General features: G+C 40.3%; 1 protein-coding gene across 1 annotated transcript in view; it reads left to right on the forward strand.

Moving 5' to 3' along the window:
* The window catches only part of pik3c2a (phosphatidylinositol-4-phosphate 3-kinase, catalytic subunit type 2 alpha), a 58693-nt gene that overhangs the window by 32831 nt on the left and 5519 nt on the right, over window positions 1-20343 (forward strand). The window contains exons 6-25 of the mRNA XM_042495616.1: window positions 370-481; window positions 673-752; window positions 1534-1597; window positions 3476-3622; window positions 3716-3749; window positions 5006-5246; window positions 8476-8598; window positions 8795-8962; window positions 9284-9401; window positions 10909-11048; window positions 13221-13412; window positions 13832-13925; window positions 14118-14212; window positions 14769-14949; window positions 15795-15899; window positions 16656-16748; window positions 17184-17313; window positions 17994-18130; window positions 18855-19024; window positions 19744-19900. Of these exons, the coding sequence (XP_042351550.1) occupies window positions 370-481; window positions 673-752; window positions 1534-1597; window positions 3476-3622; window positions 3716-3749; window positions 5006-5246; window positions 8476-8598; window positions 8795-8962; window positions 9284-9401; window positions 10909-11048; window positions 13221-13412; window positions 13832-13925; window positions 14118-14212; window positions 14769-14949; window positions 15795-15899; window positions 16656-16748; window positions 17184-17313; window positions 17994-18130; window positions 18855-19024; window positions 19744-19900 (2581 nt within the window). The remainder of the gene's footprint in view (window positions 1-369; window positions 482-672; window positions 753-1533; window positions 1598-3475; window positions 3623-3715; window positions 3750-5005; window positions 5247-8475; window positions 8599-8794; window positions 8963-9283; window positions 9402-10908; window positions 11049-13220; window positions 13413-13831; window positions 13926-14117; window positions 14213-14768; window positions 14950-15794; window positions 15900-16655; window positions 16749-17183; window positions 17314-17993; window positions 18131-18854; window positions 19025-19743; window positions 19901-20343) is intronic.

Raw genomic sequence — 20343 nt, forward strand, 5'->3', positions numbered from 1 at the left:
CCTTCACTTAGCAACAGAAGGGGAGACATTTGGTCAGATACTTAATTGCTGACACTAATCTTGGGTGCCCACCTAGAAACTTTGCTGATTGTACATTAAGCATCCACGTTTATACCGAATAGACAACGTGGTGGTTTGTGCACATCATTTGTCAAATAACCACAAGGTTCTAACAAGTGACAAAAACACAAAAATAGCACTACTAACACAATGTAAATGGTGTTTCTCCCCAAAATATAGACTGTGTCCGTGGTATAAGAGAGATAATTCACTCTGACTTGAGGTATGAAAAATAACAAAATCCACTGCACTGATGGAGTTATTAGTCCTGCTCCCTCAACCTTGCCTATGTGTTTCCCTGTGCCATAGTAAACACAGCCTAGGAAGCCATGAGTACGTCCAGAACTGCAGGAAGTGGGAGAATGAGATCACATTACAACTACTCTCTCACTCTACCATGAGAAGAGACTTGGCACGCAGTGTAAGTCACTCCATCAACTAACATATGAGATCTTTTAAACTGTATAGCTGAAGTGATATATATTACATCACATGTTGTGAGATAAGTTTTGGTCCCACTGCTGGAGACCTACAACATGCAATCCTCATTTGGTGAGATGTTGCCTACCTGTCATCTGATATGCTTGATTAATAAATCTTGCTTTTGTTAAGGCGGAAGACGACAACTCTCTGATAGATTTAGAGAAGCACCTGGGCCAAGTGGAGAGGCCATTCAAGGAGAATATCACCAGGTATGAGGGTCCTACACTAGATGCAAAAATGTCAGGAAGAACAGGTAGTTAAAGATTGTCTTTTCTAGTGAAGAAATGATGCTATGATGAAACATGATATACAGTTTTGTTTCAGTAGCATCTCTTGTCTGGTCTTTAAAACAATTACATTGTTAGATTTAAGTGGGGAGTTTTGGTTTAGTTTCCTGAGTTGATGCAAAATAATTAATGAGGAATGCTGTGGAAGTTGTCTTTGTAGTTGTAATCTAATTTGTGTTGTGTATTTTCTTGTTGTGTGCTGCCTTGAAATTACAGGATTTTTTTTAAATGTCTGTTAAACATTTTAAAGACCTAATTGTGCTTAAAGGTAGAATAAAATAAAATAAATCCCCCAAAATACAGTATGTAGTATTTTGGGGGATTTATTGGCAAAATATAATAAAATATTCATTCATCTGTAATCACCTTAAACTAAGAATCATTTTGTTTTGTTTCCTTAGAATAAGCTGTTTATATATTTACTTGCAAGGCAGATCCTCTCCCAAAGAGTGCCGTGTTTTTCTACAGTAGCCCAGAACAGAAAAACATAATACTGGCTCTAAAATGGACCATTAGTGTTGTTGAATTGGCCATTGTAGTTATTCTGCACACTTGACACATGGGAAAGTTTCACTTCTGCAACCTCAGTGCAAGATACCAGTAAATCCACAGTGGCTCTTTAAGTTATTTTCAGTTAAGCAAACTTTCTACATTGTGTCCCCAAGTCATTTTTCATTATCTCTTTTTGTGGGTCTTCTTGCAGACAAGGCTTGGCTGATTATCTAGAAGGTTATCACAATCAAGTCAACATCTGCCTACAAAACGAGGTACGTGTCGCCCCCGTTACATGTTTTTTAACATTAAAGCACATATAGCTGCATTGTAAATATTGTGAAAATATCAAAATGCTCAATTCACAGAGAAATCCACAGTCTGTATTAAGAAACTGTGCCTTAGGACTCTGGTGAAGTTGAGATACAACAACTCTACCGTATATGTTACAGTCATTTCCTGAATGCAGTCAGGGAAGGTGGAAAGAGGAGAAGTTTGAAATTATGTCACACAATTAGGGTACAGCACATGCGTAGTGAATCTGCAGTTGCTCGACCACTGCAGACCAGATTGCACTGCCGTGCAACTGCAGACGAGATTTTACTGCACATTTGCTGTACCCCAATTATGTGATGTATTTTCAAACCCTGACTTCTCAGCACTCACTTTTTCAGCCCTTCTTGACTGCAGTGGCAGTGCAGAGATGCCGAGAGCGCAGGTGCGCAAAACCTGGAAACGCTGACTAATCAGTGCAGACGGCTTTCTTGGGAGGGGGCCTGAAAGAGAGAAACGCTAAGATGTTTCAACCAGAGGCTGAATACAGATGTAGTCAGGTTGACAAAATAAGAAAAATAATGTGTTTTTTGATCAATAAATCATGTGTAACCATGTTCCAGTAGATATCCCTAATGCAAGTAAGAATCTGAAAATTAGCATAATATGGGAGCTTTAAATTTAATTTTGTGTTGCTGCCCTGCATGATAAGACAAATCTAGCCTCTGGTCCCAGCTCTAAAGCCTTATTCCCAATGCACAAAAAACCCAATCAGCATTGATGGAAACACAACACCTGGGAGAGCGCGGTAGCCTAATTTCAGTTCCTTAACCAGAGAGATGCAATGACGTGCTGTCACATGTCCTCCTAAGCAGCACTTAAATATAATTCAAAGTTAGTCTGCACTGAGTTTAAAAAAGAGACTGAATCAGTAAAAGAATTATAAATAGAAGAAACCACTGAAAAGTTTTCAAAGACCTCTGTTCTTACTGCTGTCTACTGGTAACCTGTTGCCTGGCCTGTCTGTGACATTGCACAGACACACCAACAAAACACCCCCTATGCACACACACACACACACACACACACACACACACACACACACACACACACACACACACACACACACACACACACAAGCTGTCAGAAAGGCAGACTCTTCTGTTGACGTGCTGCGTTCACTGGCAGTGGGAATTGCCCATATTTAGTGGGTTTACCTGTGTTGCCTGTGCTATTTTTTTGTGGGAAAGGGCCAAACGCTTTACCTAAATACAACACTCTTTTATTGAATATCATAATGGAAGGCTACAAACATTTTTTTTAATTTTCCTGAAGTTTGTTATGTCAATCCAAATACCTCAAACCCATAAAAGCTGGTATACTAGGACATTCCTGGAAAGCAGCCTTTCTAGAGGTGGCACATCTGGTTTCAGCCAGTGTGGGTTACTACGTTGTAATTGAATACAGACTGAACTGTGGCTTAATTACCCCCTGCCCTCAGCCCAACTTAAACCTAATGATGGCATTTATTTGAGTGCGCCTTGAAAAAATCATAGCATGCACAGTAACTGATGTACTTTTTAGCATGCAAATGTGTGTTTTATTGAGCCTTGTTACACATACAGTAGGCTGGTTTGAGTTCGATATACTGTTTAGATGAAAGTCTGTTTGATGAATTGTTGGTGGTAATCCTCTCACAAAGACCTCCTGATGTGTTGTTCTTGTGTTAAACAATGGGTTTTACTGTTTAAAAGCAAGCTGAAAACAAAAGTACAAATGAGGAGGATATCCCTTTCCCAACATGTTGGTGTGGGTATATATAGATTGATGCAGTTATAACACACATGCTATACCAACCTGCTCTGTGTCTCTGTGTTCAGAGTACCCAGTATAAGACGGTGGACCGAGTGGTGCAGACTATGAAGAACCTTTGCTGTGCTCTGGATGAGGTGGAGACCCAAGCGATTTCAGAGGCTGTCAAAAGGCTGCGACACTCTGTCAATTTACCTAGGACACGATCACCCAAGGTGGGCTCTTGACATATACTGCATACATCACACATTCATACATTGCAATCTTTCAATGCAAAGGTTCTAACACCAACATGTTTTACTTTGTAGTTGGGGTCCACATCATCTGGTCAATCATCAAATGGTATGTTCTCTACACAGTCACACTCAACCTCCACTCATTCAGCTAAATCTTTTTGTTGTCCCTGACAATAAAAATTGAAGAGTTTCACCATTTTGCCCATATTTCTTGTTGATCAAAGACAAGAAAACAACGAAATGTGTTGGCAGTGTTAATATACACAAACTAATGGCCATAAAACCAACATGGACAGCTTATCAAGTACATGGTAATGACAGTATGTACAGTATGTTGTCACTGTGGTATAAAGATATATTGCAGACAAATAGACTTGTCTGTGATATATTAGAGAAGTCTAATAAAGTGTCTAAAGATATCTTTCTCTGAGTGATGAAAGCTAAATAAAACATATGTGGTTTATACTACATCCATATATTACTAGAGGATGTATACTGTACCAGCACACATCCTCTAGTAATACAGGTGCATCAGTGCACAAAATTCACGTTTCAGTATGTGCCTCGGTTAACAGGCCATGGTTTAGTCCACTTTTTATGCAGCATTTACTTTGAAAAATGTAAACCTTCAACAGTGGCTGATTATCCATAAATCTTAGAGAGAGTTTAGCACTCAAATACTAGTATGTATTTGGTAAGAAAAAATAAATAAATGATGAAAAATGGCAGTAATATAATATTAATGTAATGCTGTAGCACCATTATGCTTGTCAAAGTGTTTTAACAGATATTCCTGACTTCAGTTTAACAATGTAAGAATGCATTTAGACACAAATCATTGTCCATTAAGCTTTACTAAACTGGCTAACTGGCTAAGCTGACTATCGTGCGACAGCTGATAGACTGTAACTAATGGGCCATCAAAACCTTTAGGGAAAAACTCTAGAATTTATTTTCCTTGTGTGTTAGTAGTAGACATAAATAGTCTATTTTAACTGTTTGGGTCACAGGGCGCACTGAATGTATGTCGTTCAACATCATATACAGCAAGTTCCCCGCATCGTTCTTCTTTATAAAATCAAGTGAAAATTTAAATAAAAAGATGAATAAATGCAAATAGCTCCCTGAGGTTTAACAAAGTAAAAATTCCTCCATGCTGTCACTTTCTCTGCACTTTTTAATTAATTAATTGTATTTGCGATCATTAAAATAAAATGCCGAAACAAAATATCGGCAAAATGACAAATATCGGCCCTGATAATCGGCCAGGCCAATAATCTGTCGACCCCTAAAACGCACACCATCACACCTCTATCTAATAACTGTTTGAGGCTCAAGAATTACCACAATATCTCTTGACAGGTAACACCACTCCTGTGGAGGAGGGCATGGCCTTACTGACGCAGGCTGTCTATGACCTGGCCAAGCTCTACCTGCGCTCCTTCTGCCCCCCATCCACCTCCTTCAGCTCACCACCGCTGCCCCCAGCTGCAGATGGGGAAGGCGTAGAGGGGAGTAGCAGCAAAGAAGCTTCTGGCACCACAGACCACCTTCAGTTCACTCTGTTCGCCTTGCACGGCATCCCGGCCAACTGGGTCAGCAGGTAAGCAGAACATGAACATCCTTAGTTCTCTAACATTATTACTAGGGACAGTAGAGACGCCTGAAATGACTTAGATAAATGTCCTGGAAATATCGGTGGCTATCGCTACCTTACAACAGTAAATCACAGTAAAAAGACATGAGGGTGTCCGACCACATGTAGCACATAGTTGGATGAATTTTGCAGCAGAATATTTGTTTATCCCACGTTTTTTTAAGACTTCATGTGAATTCATAAGTGGTTATAGTGAAGGTGCTCTAAACTTTGCTGTAGGATAATTAGAGCCTTTACTCATCCGTTTGTTCTTGTATGATCTCCCACTCGTTCGGTATTATTAGTGCCACCCACAATTCACCTAATTGTGCTTCTGCAAGATAGGGTTTAAAGATGAAGGCAGAAGGCAGAGGAAGGCAGTTCAGAAATCTAATCACCTGTTTTGCTAAGTGCATACAATAAGAGCAACAGCAGAATAAGCCAACATAAGCAAGGTTCCCAAGGTCATGGAAAACATGGAAGGGCCATGGAAATTAGAATTTGTTTTCATGACAGTGTATGGTCACCCTGAATATGATGGTCAAAAAGCATGCTATTGTCTCCAGAATAATCTTGTATGATTACAATTAATTGTTGAGCAGTTTAGACCAAGGAGAGTAGTATCTTAGTGACAACATTACAGCACAGTCTCGCAGGCTGTGTTGTCACAGCACACAGTCTTGTTTTCTTCTACTAAACAAACGGCTCGGTAGTTGCTCCCCACATCTTATTTTTCCATGCCAGTGTCCAGTTTCACCCTGACTTTATCTCCTGCGTGTGTCTGGGCCACAGGGCTGAGCCAAATTTTCCGTTCCCAGCTCTGTCACGCATCAGTGACCAGGATCAGTACATTTCTGACAAGCCCTTCCGCAGTTGTATAGGTTTGTCAAGTCTAGACACGCATGAGAAATGATATTCATACTTTTACTTTTGGGGAAAAAACAAAAGTGAAATTGCACGGGAATCCTGGGTTGATATGGGAAGATTAATTTACGGTCTTTGTCATCGTGAAGAGAAGTTCATGTTTATACATCTGTAAGACTTTGTTGTTTTATTGCAGAAGCACAATCAGTCTATATGTCATGGTGAACAGCAGCAGCACTTTAAAATATAAAGGAACTGCAACCTTGACGTAGAGATGGAGACAGTTTTAAATCTGTAGTTGATCCCTTCCATGGTAATTTTCTGGTCAGCCAGCGAGGCCTTCATAAAGAGAGGAACTGCTTAATAACAGGCCTATTTACTTCAGCAGCCTCTTCCAGCAGCTATTTTAAGCCAGCACCAAACATTGCTGCAGTGACGGTCATTCCAAAGACACCTCCAAAAATATTTAGCTCCTCACAACCCCAAGGCCTGAGGGACACAGCGAGTACAGCATTTCCAGCCCCAGACGAATAACCAGGCCTATCTGTTGTGTTGTGGTGTCACTATAAATCTGCCTTATTGAGGTCTGAGTGTTTGGCGTTGTTGTGGCTGGTGTGTCATCCATCTGGAGCTTCAGTAGATGCCACGACAGTGCGAGCATATTGAGACAGTAACTAGTGGTGGAGCTGCCAACACAGATGGCACTGAGCGGTGGATCCAGCCTGTAGTAGTGGAAATGTGTAACCGCCGTGCCTTTATTTTTACTCTCCACTCGCATGTGTAGCTCTAATTGAAACACGGAGATTATTTTTGGATGTGTGCTTGAGTTGAATTACTAAACTAAATGCTTTATGCGACTGATTTGTTCACGTTTCTTTGCAATGTGTCAGCCTATATTGACATCTTACTCTTATTAAAGTTAATAGTGCTGTGTAGACATGCAACTATATCGAGGTAAGGTAATAAATAGTTGTTTTATTGTATAAGCCTCACAACAGTCACGGTCCACCCACACAGGTGTTTTCACTTATGTTTCCTGATTAGACCTCTTTTCAACTCTGTGTGGAGGTATACAAACTCCCACACTGTCCTATATGCTACACTGTTATCATGGTTGTAGACCTTTTTTACTGTAGACATTTTGACACATTAAAACACAAGTGCAAATTATTGCTCCTTTTAAATGACAGCTATGCCAGGCTCATACATTGATATGACTCACTGTGATTCTTTAATTTAACTTTAAGTAATGCAATTTGTTCTACTTTTGCCTTTTCGGATACAACAAGTCTGAATATTTGGTTTAAAAAAGATCTGCTGGTACATGGAGTTTGGTGACTGTTTCAGTAGAGCTGCTCAGTGACCAGCAGATCAGATTGTGGTTGAACTGGGCAGCTTGAGATGTGAGTTTGTGCAGTTGTTTGAGTTGTTTTGCTCTAAGGCTGTGTTTCATTCAAAATCGTAGGTTGGAATTTCCCTGTTGAAATTTCCAACTTCCAACTCTTAAGCATTCTCGGTGCACAACACAAAATGTAAAGAAAAAACATGACAGACTGTGAGAAACTGGTGTTTCTGTGGCTTATCCATGGACAACTGTCAGCGAGGCTGTCTCCTTGATAATACAAGAATATTTGATACTGATATTATAAATAAATACTAATATTATAATACTAAATACTAATATTTTGACATCAATCTACATGCAGAACAAGCTTTACGATATCAGTGCTGCCCATAGACGACGAAGATAGACGATGCGCCCCCACTTAACTCTGCTCTGCTAAAGTGAGGCTAAAATATCTCTGATACAAGCGCCGCCATCTTGCGCTGGTGATGTCATTGAGAGCCGGAGTCTGTGCGGTAGCGATATCCACAGTGGGTAGTTTGCGGCAAAACACCTGTCCGACCTATCGTGAGCAGTCTAATAGATTGCTGGTTTAAGTCCCAAACTATAACTCTATGAGTTGCCCTTGAGCAAGGCTTTCAGCCCCTGGGATACTTAACTGTAAATATGTGACACAGGACATTGCTGAAAATGATCAAGCATGATATTTGTATCTTTGATTGAAAACAAACTCAAAATTTGCATAGCTTCACATGCAGTACATGCAGCAATATGGCATTCCTGCAGCAGGTTTTTTTGCCCTGCACAGTACCTTTCAGTGCCTGTATGTTGCAACCAATGAGCATTCACGTAAATAGCATTGTCAAGTTACTACTATACAAAAATATATTGTAATGGTTAATCTACTGGCTGTATGAATATCTGACAGCCTCTGATCAGCCACATAGAGGGAACAGTAGCAATTCTTATTGTGTTGTTTTGTTGCAGTTATGAGAAGTACTTCCTGATGTGTTCCCTCACCCACAATGGCAAGAACCTGTTTAAACCGGTCCAGTCCAAGAGAGTGGGCACATACAGAAGCTTCTTCTACCACATCAAATGGGACGAGCTGTGAGTGATTGCCTCAGCTCCTCTCCTCTCCTCTACTTTCCTATTCCGTCATCTTATCGCATTTCCTTTCCTTTCCTCTCTTGTCTTCTTTTTCCTCTCTGACTTGACCCGACCCAATCCCATATTTCCACAGTCATAAAAATACCGTGTTTACATTGTCCCTCCATCCTGCTAACACTATCCTTGTCTCTCCCAGGATCAACTTCCCCATAGCCGTGGCTGTTCTCCCACTGGAGTCCATACTGAGCCTGACTCTGTTCGGGGTGCTCAACCAGAATGCGAGCGGCTCACCAGACTCCAACAAACAGAGGAAAGCTCCAGAGATGCTGGGCAAAGTCTCTATGCCGCTCTTTGACTTCAGACGGTGAGGAGAGACAAACAGCCGCTTGTGGCTACTGGTCATGTTTTTTGCATATCCTTTGAGTGGATGTCCCGTTTTGGAATATTTAAACTATCACTCATCTGTAAAATATTTATTTAAAAAATTTTACACATTGATCAGTCAGTAGGTTTACATGTTTTATACATTCTCCTCATTTGATGGGTCTCCAGCAATAAGCAGTCGATCATAAAAGTTTACAATTTTGTCCCAGTGTAAGAATGTTGTTTATAAGATTGCCTACCCTGATTATGTAGGTTTTTTTTCTTCTTCTTCTTCTTCTTAATAACCGACTGTGTTTTGCAGGGTGCTTGCCAGGGGCAGCAGGTTGTTGTGTCTGTGGACATCTGCCCAGGGAGCTGCTGCTGCTGTTGGATCTACAGGCAGCCGCAAGAGGATTCCCACTGAGAGAATAGTACTACAGGTTGGTGGTAGTGCTAGTAGCATCTGAAGTAGTGGTATTGGTATTTGTAGTGGTTTTAGTATTGTGACAAGTCATTATTCATTGTCAGAGAAAGTCTGTTAGACTCCATAGCACTTATATTGATCTTACAGAAGTAGCTTATAGAAACGGAGATAGTCATAGTGGTACAGTAGTAGTAGTGGTGTAGTCTTTTGTATTTCTTTCTCGTTCTGCCTTTTATCGTGAATATTATTTATATATAGCCTTTATTTGAAAGACTCATTAAGATTTAAAATATATTTTCCAAGAGCAACCAGACCAAAAAAGGCAGCATAAAACATTGTTAGAACAATAAATACAAACAGTCAAATACATAAATATGTGTAATTTTCAATTTCATTGAGAATTAGAGTAGCACTCACACTGACCAAGAGTGCTTTCCTCTCAGTCTTTTAAAGGTGTCTTAAATTCCCCCATGGTGATCAGATCAGACCATTTTAGGTCCTTCTGTAAGTTATTCCAAGTAGTTAGCCAAGTTCTGTGGAAACCCCGGGGACCAACATCAAGAGAATACTGTGAGAGTGCAGGCCATTTTTAGTTTGTTTTTTAAACATGTATGTATACAAATAAGAAGGAACAAGCCCAAAAGGACTCTTATGTATGCAAAACCCACCAATGTGAGAGTCTGGAGACAGACAGGGAAGGCCATTTAGCAGCAGTGTACAGTGTACAGAGGTGTACGCTGTTTCCACAGCCTGTAATAAAACGTGAAGTACCACGACACACAGTATCCAACTTTTGTAGGCACTGGTCAGGCGCATTCATAAAGAGAACATCACCGTAGTCCAACAAAGGTAAAAATGTTGCAGAAGTCAAGCGTTTCCTTTCCTGAAGCAAGAAACAGGATTTGTTCCTGAAAAAAGAAACTTAATTAAAGTTTCAGCCTGGAACCAAGGTAATGTGGGGTTTGAATGACAAAGTTTTGGTCAATGGTAATACCAACTTACTTATATGTAGGAAGATCAGCTGTTCGCTTTTTTCCATTTGAAAAGAGCATAACTTTGGATGTGTCTGCATATAAAACAAGCTTAAGTTGAATCAGAGATTGAACAACATCAAAGGCAGACTGTAGAAAAGTTAGAGTTTGTACTACTGAGGGGGATGACAACTACTGCTCTATTACTGCATTACCTTAATTTCTGCAATCACTAGAGCTGATGCGCTATGACTGCGACAATTACTGATATATTTTTCAGTACACCAAAATCGTCTCCTGTGCATCTAATACTTATCGTAGTGCTGGTGGTAGAGGTAGCGGCCCTGATTGGTGTCATTGTTAAAACAATAGTCTGGTTTTAATAATAACAGTTTTTGTAAAACTGTGTAATATCGACAGCCTTGCAGGTTATTTTAGACCTAGTCTTTGTTCTCAGTCATTTTTTACAAAGCAGAAAGAACAGTGGGTAAATATAAAAGGTGTCTACTTAAATTACATTGGAACAACAAAATAATCCCAGCTATGTTATAGGTGGACTTTCCTAACTCCGCGTTGGATGTTTTATACGTGGGACCCAAGGAAGAGCCCAGCCCGGAGCCAGCTGTGGAGGAGCTGGACCCCGATCTGCGACGCAAACTGGAGAAAATCTGCAGCCGAGCTTCCAACTTTGGGTAGGAGAACCCCCCCCCCCACCCATTTTCCCAATATGAAGAGGGGATTAAAATCTGAAAGCAAACATCATTCACATTTGAAACATTGACTGTGTCAGCCTTTAATGCTGTTTGCCAACACTTCAGTTCTAAGAGACTATTATGGAAATTTAGTTTGTAGGGCTTAATCAGTTAATGCCACAAGAGAGAGAGGAGGTCTAAATCTTGCTCAGCTTGATGTACAAAACAGACAGGCTACTTCTGCAAACACAGGAAGCTTGAATTAACTGCTGGATAGTGTAATAACTTCTCAGATTGCAATCAAATGTCCATCTGCATGAGTCAAAGACAACAAAATATGATACTTCAGTTTCTCTTTGTAATTCACTACCATGTGGTTGAAGGAGTCTTGAAGGTCATGTGGGCAAGACATCATCACTAAGTTTGATCGTCAGAGTGTTTGCCATTGAATCAACTGAATGAAAACCACACTTCTGAAAGATGTGAATGAGTATGCTGTATGGTCTGCAAAATCATAATTGTAGTCCACTGACTGCTGGCTAGTACTATATGAGAGTACTTCATGAGAGTTTCAAAAACATGCACAGAAACAGTGTTTCCGGTTGGATTTATTCCCTGCAGCGGACAGATTCTTGGCCGCTTCTCAGACCACCCGAAATCCACTGGACTTACTAGATTTAAGAAGAGATTTTAAAAGATGCCCCTGACATTGCCAGCCACGGCTACCCATAAACGCCTGTATGTTGTCTGCTCCAGTGTGTCTGTTCTCTTCCAGCTGCTCCGGGCCCAGCTAAATGCTCTCTTATGCCTGCTGCCAGCCAAATCTCCTCCACTCTGCCAACATCCATGAGACTCACCCGGCACTTTAGCACAGAGCGCTCTCTCACTGGGCTCTCACCGCCTGCTTTCTGTCCTGTCCATTCATCTCTCCAGCCTCTGTGGGCACTAGACTCGTTGGGCTGCAGTTGCACTGAAATGTCGTGTGTTGTTTCAACGTGTGTGATATTCCATCAGTCCCCAAGAAAGAAATGTTCATTTTCATTTCTACAGGGAGGTCAAGTGTAGACCGATGACTTTGAAGAGGCAAATGCTAGCTGACGGAGAAAGCTTTTTTGTTTGAAGGGAGAGCTCACCCCAGAATAAAAAGCAATCCTCTTACCTGTAATGCTGTTTATCAGTCTAGATTGTTTTGTTTTGAGTTGCAAAGTGTTGGGGATTTCAGCTGTAGAGAAATCAAAAATAATGGAACTAGATGGCACTCAGTCTGTTTGTATTTTAAAAATACAATTTTTTAAGTCAACAGCATTGTCTCTTTCCAGAAATCATGACCCAGTTATTCAAGATGATCCACAGACCTTGTTGAGAGCAGTTTCATGTAGGGACTATTTTCTTTCAACCAAACTACACACGCCAACTGTATCACTGCAGAAGGAAGCACTGCCTTAGTGACCACGTCCACTGCGGACCACAGGACCCATCGTGCAAAGTGCCATAAACATACCTCGAGTTTGCACTGCACACTCTCACAACCCTCAGGGACAGAACACAAGCCAATAAATTTCAGGCTTGGTCAATTGTGTTTAAAAATGTGTTTCTTTTTGTTTTAGTGTCATGTGACTATTAAGTCTCGCAATCTTTTTCGTTTAATTTTTAGTGTACATATATAAACTCATACACACATTTTAAAGCCATGCTGAAACAACTCTAACACCTACGACTGCTGAGGATTTCCACTGAAGGTGGAAGTTGTTATGATGGGGGTTATGCACATTACGTTGTTGTTAGTAAGCAAGTATAGAGAATTTAGTTTCTCTGATGTTCTTGTGTGATTCTGTTCAAGTGCTTTTCTCTGATGTCTGTTTTAAACATTATTGTTGATCCTGCCAAGTAAACTTCTCATTTGGGCTCCCTTAATATTTTCCTTTAGTTTCATTTAATTTTACAGTGTCGAAACCTAGAGATATATTTTCAATCACTGAAAGATAAAACATGACAAATTTGAGCTGGTTAGATATTATTGGTTGAAATCTGATTTTAAAAAAGATGCATTGTTCAAAAATTCAGGTGAAAATCTTATTTGAAAGTGCAATTCATTCGCATTATGATTTATTTATTCTTGTAAATACCATCCCATCCATCTTTCCACTCCATCTGTTTTCACTCTTTCTCCAGGCTAAAACGGGCAGATCACCAGCTCCTATGGGACCATCGGCTCCACTGTCGGAAGGACCACCCCAGCAGCCTCCCCAAGGTGCTGGCCAGTGCGCCCAGCTGGGACTGGGCCAGCATGGCTCACATCCACTCCCTGTTGCACCACTGGCCCCCTCTGCCCCCCGTCACTGCGCTGGAGCTGCTTGACTCAAAGTATGCATTGTGCTCAATACCTACGTGCGTTTGGTCTGTGGCACTGCAGGCCTTTCAGAAATTTGAAATCATGTCATTATTACTTTATTCAAGGAATATATTTGACCAGGTAAAAACTGGGGATAATGGTCTTCCATAACTATATACTGTAAATAATCAAACTCAGTTTTTCTTAACATGGATGCTTGCTCTCTTTTATCATTAAATCTGAACTTTGCTTAACTTTACTTTGCTTGCCATTGTCAAACTGATGTTGTTAGTTTGTGTTTTGGTGTGTGATTAATTTGTAAAATGTGTTATTATTTATTGATGAAGCCAAAGTCAAGTTTAAATAGTGGAAATATTGTATTTTCTGTTTAATTTTGCAGATCTTTGTTGTATGTCTTATGTCTAATTGTGTGCATTTTATGCGTGTGCAGGTTTGCAGATACAGAAGTGAGAAGTGTGGCTGTTAGTTGGATTGAGAAGAGCAGTGATGATGAGCTGGCTGACTACCTGCCTCAGCTAGTACAGGTACAACTAAAAATACACACAAATACACACTGCATGCAGTTTTTAAATACAGGTCACTTAAACTCACTCTCACAGAGACGCTCACACATTCACTCACTTACTCAGCTTATTTCTCTCATGTTTCCACTCCCTTCATTCACATTTTATTCCATCTATCATCGTAAGTCCTTTTTCTCTTTTGTCTCTGTCCAGGCTTTAAAGTTTGAGTGTCACCTAAAGAACGCCCTCGTCTTGTTCCTGCTATCCAGAGCACAAGGCAACATCAACATCGCCCACTACCTCTACTGGTGAGTTCTCAGCAGCAACCAGCTGTTGTAACTGTTGTCGAACTGAAAGGAATTGTTGCAAAAAAATGGAAGAAGTATGAAAAGCATGCATCAGGAGTAATCAGAATTCAAGACATGACTAGCACTTGGTCACCAAAAAAATACACCTCATAATGTGTTTACATTGCTATTTATAGCATTATTTATGATCTTACCACACGTTTGCCTCATTTCCTTTCCTGTGTTATTCTGTGGCTTGTGTAAGTGGTAGCAAAGCTCTTCATGTTATTGTGCTTTTATTTTCCTTAACTTACTTATTGTAATAAAGATACCTTGTAATTAATCATCTTTTTTAAATTAATGTATTATCTCAGTGCAGAGTCTCTGTAGAGATTGTAGTAATAGTTGCCTGTTGAATCCATCCCTACTGCCGAGTTAGAAATCAGTACTTCTGCCAGGAAAGATTTATAATTAGCCAAACTTTGACAATGATCATGTAAAAACTTAGGAAAAGTTTGTGTCCACAATGATAGTGTCCCTTAAATTTAGGCTGTTGTGGTGTGTGTAATGGCTGCAGGCTGCTGAAGGACGCCGTGCAGGATCCTGCCCATGGACGACGTTATGAGCGGGTGCTGGGTGCCCTGCTGTGTCTGTGTGGAGTCAAGCTCAGGGCAGAGCTGGAGAAACAGACTCACCTGGTCATCCTGCTGGGAGCTGTGGCCGAGAGGGTCCGACAGGCCGGGGGTTCCACACGACAGGTTAGTGTGTGTGTGTGTGTGTGTGTGTGTGTGTGTGTGTGTGTGTGTGTGTGTGTGTGTGTGTGTGTGTGTGTGTGGTTGTGATCTGTGTGTGCATTTTTTAACATTTCTATTGCCTTTTTCCCACAGGCCAAAAAAATCACTAACACCCACTAACATCTTGGCTCTTATCCTTTGGAAAAGTGACAATCAACATTCATCCCCCCAATGAATGACTGCAGTAGTCACAAGTATTTATCGGCTTCAGCTCTGATTGGCTTCAATTGGCAGTAATGTATACACAGCACCTGGGTGGACATGCTAGTCTACGCCCCTTTTCCAGCGTGATTCAGTGACACGCCACCACAAATTCCATTCATCTCTGCCCAAGCACTGCATAAACATTTTTCCAAATGAGCCTGCACCCCATTAGAAATAAAGACTAAGTAAGTAAAAGATATAAAAAAGTAGTAACCACCACTTCCACCATTACGTTTTCACTGGCCTCCATGCTGCTTTGACCGTTTATTAACCCTTTTTTCAGATGCATTTGAGACATAAAATGTGGCACATGAATGAAATAAAACAGAAAGGCATAATTGTCTACTGGTAATGAGAAAGAAGTCTGTCGCCTATTTTAAGCGAGTTTTCCTGCATTAAAAACAAAAATACATTTTAGTGGAAAAAGGTTATTGACCATTTCACTGGAAATGCATTGCTCTGTGTCTGCCTCCTGCCCGCTAATGTCATTCACATACACTGCAAAGCACTTAAACAGGAAATACAAAGAGACACATTAAGAAAGTTTATGTTGTCATGTATGAAACAGTCCATATTTGTATTTTTGTATTTTTGTGTGTGTTCAGGTGGCGTTGCAGGAGGGCCTTGAAAATGTTCAGAACTTCTTCCAGAAGAACAGCTGCCGGCTTCCCCTCAGCCCCAGTCTGGTGGCCAAAGAGCTAAACGTCAAGGTACCATACGCACACACACACACAACATGAATAATAAAAAGATGTAACTTAAAGATATTTAGCACTATTCAGCTAGCTTTCATAATTGTATTCAGGACAATACACCTCTTTATCAACACTGGATTTTTCTGATCCTCAAAGAATTAACAGCAGTGAAATCATAACTGTAACACTGAAAAGAAATACACAGAAATACACAGAGCAGGAGAATAAAAAAACCCTCATTTGAACAGTTGGTCAGGAAACACAAGAACAGCTTTATACTCTTTTTAGAACCTCTGTGGTTCAAACCACTAAGGAAATGAGCTCATTAGGCTACACCGAAATATAAAACACATGCATGTGTACATATGCATATAACATCTCATACAGATTTTCATCGAAGATAATGAGCTACTTTTAATGTCTCATGTCTTATATTCTTACATTGTCTTACTTGTTACCCTTCTAAATAAGATGATGACAAGGGCACTACTTGCTATGATAGGTATTATGGGAGATAAACTGGCTCCAAATCAGATATCTGTTGATGCAATTAGTTAATAGATGGTGATGTTTTTGGAGGCACTTGTTCTTTTGTCTCCATGTATTTTATGTCATCATTATGCTTCTCCAAAAACATCACTTTCAAAAAAGCAAAGGCACAAAGAAAACAATAAAGAAAGATGGGATTGGATTCTGTTGTAAAGCTGAACATACTGTAACAGCACCGTGTGCAGTGCAGAAGGTAAAATGTTACTGTTTGTTTGTGTGTAGGCCTGCTCCTTCTTCAACTCCAACGCAGTTCCCCTAAAGCTGACCCTGGTCAACGCCGACCCGCTGGGAGAAGAGATCAATGTTATGTTTAAGGTACTGTACCCACACACGGTTTATGAACTGTGTGCAAAATGCTGACGATTGCCACACAATGAAGAATGCCTGAAAATTAACCTTATGAACAGCGATAATCATATGTACTTTTTAACTAGTTACATTAAAACTGGCTTTTGTGTATCTTTAACACACACCCCTCTAGTTAAAACTGTGGAATTGTCTTCAGGTACATCAAAACTTGAGACCAACTGTTGTTTACATGCTCCTCATCTGAACACTGCGCCCCCTGGTGGCTGAAGAGAAATCCAACCAATAATTATAAAATTGCATGGTGTCGCTACAGTTCATCCCTCCGTTTGTTTCTGTCTGTCTCTGTCAACTCATCCTTCAGCTCCAAAGATGTAGCAGGATCAAGGACTAATTGGAAACTTTGTTTAAAAAATGACTTCTTCTACCTTCTTTTTGTTACAGGTTGGAGAGGACCTGAGGCAGGACATGTTGGCTCTTCAGATGATTCGCATCATGGACCGCATCTGGCTGCAGGAGGGGCTGGACCTCCGCATTGTCAACTTCAAATGCATCTCCACCGGCAAGGACAAAGGTAACAGTCAAACAAACACAGAGGAAACATTAACACTTGTCTGTTTACGTGTCCGGTATCCAGATAAAGCCCATATATGATTTAATACACTCTCACTTAACTTAGCCAAATATATGAATCTCTGTTGGCCAAATCACAAATCTGATTGCAGCCTTTGGTTTTGTGGGCTACATGCAAATCAGGGCTGGTCTACCTCTAGTCCAGTGGGAGGTGGAAGTACACCTGCTCAGTCACTACCAACACTACTAAAAGAGGAACAACTTATGTTTTTTAAAGGTTTCATTACTGCAGTGTTCAAAAATGAAATTATCTTTCTGTTGAAAATAAAAAAAAACAATGCAATCATGGAAGGAACAGATAAGCTCCTTACTAAGATTTTTTTTAATATCAGTTTTATTAACAAGAAATATTCAGTTACTGACAGTCACCTGAAGTACAATGTGTGCTTCAGGTGCTATTAATACACTAGTAATAAATGTCTTCCATAGATCTAAATAGCTCACACTCAACACTGCACTTCCTTGGGTCCTCAGCAACACACCCACAAAGTGCGTAGTTGATTAGATCAATGGTTGTAGAGAAAATTGAAAGACAAACAGACTCTTTCCATTTTATTTTGATACGGAGCTGACTGTTGTGGGTTTTCATCAGGTTAATAAAAGTTGTGATGTGTTATTCAGGCATGGTGGAGCTGGTGCCATCCTCCGACACCCTGAGAAAGATCCAGGTGGAGTATGGGGTCACTGGATCCTTCAAGGACAAACCGCTGGCAGAGTGGCTCCGCAAGTACAACCCTGCTGAGGATGAGTATGAGAAGGTAAAAAACACATTAAATCAATTTGTTCACACTCACATTTATAGCCAAACAGCAGTGAATCTACCACACTAAGCCCAAAGCAACTGCTGACGTGGGTTACAAAATAACTGTCTTGCACATAACTCCACTTACTGCACTGCTACTGATAAAATTTTTATTTGACAAAAGAAATAAGTTCTCAGTTACGCCACTGAGCTGTTTTTTTGTTGTCTCATGGTGTAAACTATCAGGAGGAAATGGCTCAAATATCAAAACCATAACTTTTCTTTGACACGACGATTTGGCTCTTGACATTTATAGCAGCTGTAGAACTTTGACACCTATAAATGTGAAATCTTACTCCACACTCACAGCCTCTGACCGTTAAAATCTGCTGCACAAAGTTTGACCCTGAACATCAGCAGGCTGTGGGAATAAACTTGTCATTAGATACATGCTTATACAAAGTTCTTATGTGTTTAGGGCTGGTGGCTAAGCTCTCCAGAGTCTGCAAAACAATTTAGTAATTTCTGGGTTTGCTTGAAAAATCTGGAAAAGTAGAAGTCTCTCTGGTCAGAAATGTACCTTCCATCTTATGCATTTAGGTGTTTGCTCTCCCAAACACTATCAGTCAGTATTACAGTACATCATCGCTGTGCTTGTTATGCAGCCAGCGTAACAATACCTGAAGCCTCTGCCTCACCCTGAGTACTGATATTTGTTCTTCTCTTCTTCCTCTTTTTAGGCATCAGAGAACTTCATTTACTCATGTGCAGGATGCTGTGTGGCAACCTATGTCCTGGGCATCTGTGATCGCCATAATGACAATATCATGCTGCGCTCCACTGGTCACATGTTCCACATCGACTTTGGGAAATTCCTGGGTCATGCCCAGATGTTTGGCAGCTTCAAAAGGTGAAAATTATTTATGATCTTCAGCACGTGTTTGTAAGATAAAACCTGCTTTGGTGCGCTGTCAGGGTTTAAAGGTCTTTCCTTAAGGATGTGTCAGGATGTTTACTGTCGTCATTTTGTTTTTATTACCAGGTAAGTTATCTGATAATAGATGAAACATGGTTGGAATATTGGCCTTTTTGTTTTTGAAACCTTTACAGTGATGAGAACAAAGCCACTAAAGTTATATGTCCCAGATGTTGTGTACGCTTCTGTGTTCGTGGACCATCAGAGGAAATAATTCAGTGAAGACACATGTATCATTTTGATGTCTTAATTTGTTCTCATCATTTTGTAAGTTAATCAGCTGGCCAGCATCTAAAAAATGAACTGACCCTCGATTCCTTTATGGATCCCTGCGTTCCAGGTGCAGGATTTACTGTAAGATTAATGTGTATATTCATGCATAACCTGGTTCAAAGCTCACACTGCTCTCATTCTCAGCTTGTGGGCTGCCTGATAACCAGACTCTGCTATTTTTAGCAACTCGACTGAAACATTTAGGGGCTTTGTAGTCACTTGCTTAAGGGCGCCCCTGTGGTAGTTTCAGTGTTGTGCGTTCACTAACAAGATTTATACTTAATACTGTCATTCCACAAACTCTTTTTTAATAACTTATTGACCAATCCTCCTTAGGAGAGGAAGTTAAATCTTTTGTCCTCCTCCATGATTCCCATTAGGGACCGTGCTCCATTTGTTCTGACCTCTGACATGGCATACGTCATCAACGGAGGCGAGCGGCCCACCAGCCGCTTCCAGCTGTTTGTAGACTTGTGCTGCCAGGCCTACAACCTCATCCGCAAGCACTCTGGGCTTTTTCTCAACCTGTTATCACTGGTGAGAGAGCACACGCACACACACACACACACACACACACACACACACACACACCATATGTACACTAGGACTACATGATATGCAAAAAAAAAATCATATTGCAATTATTTTGACAGATATTATGATATGATTTGCAATTTTAGTGGAAATGGTAAGTTTTGAATTCCATGAAAATATATAAAAAGTATGATGATGGGATTTTTCCTTGGCTCTGTACCAAACAAGCATGTTGTGTTTATATATAATAAACTCGTACAGCATAGATAAACACAACAGAAATTTATACACACATAATTGACAGCCACAGCGCTGCAACTAATGCTTATTTTCATATTTGGCTTAACTGCTGATTATTTTCTTTATTGATTTTTTTTTTTTTGGTCTAGAAAGTATCAAAAAATAGTGACAAATATCCATTACAATTTCTCACAGTCGATGGTGAC

This window comes from Plectropomus leopardus, chromosome 11, assembly GCF_008729295.1.
Source record: "Plectropomus leopardus isolate mb chromosome 11, YSFRI_Pleo_2.0, whole genome shotgun sequence".
Classification (NCBI taxonomy): domain Eukaryota; kingdom Metazoa; phylum Chordata; class Actinopteri; order Perciformes; family Serranidae; genus Plectropomus; species Plectropomus leopardus.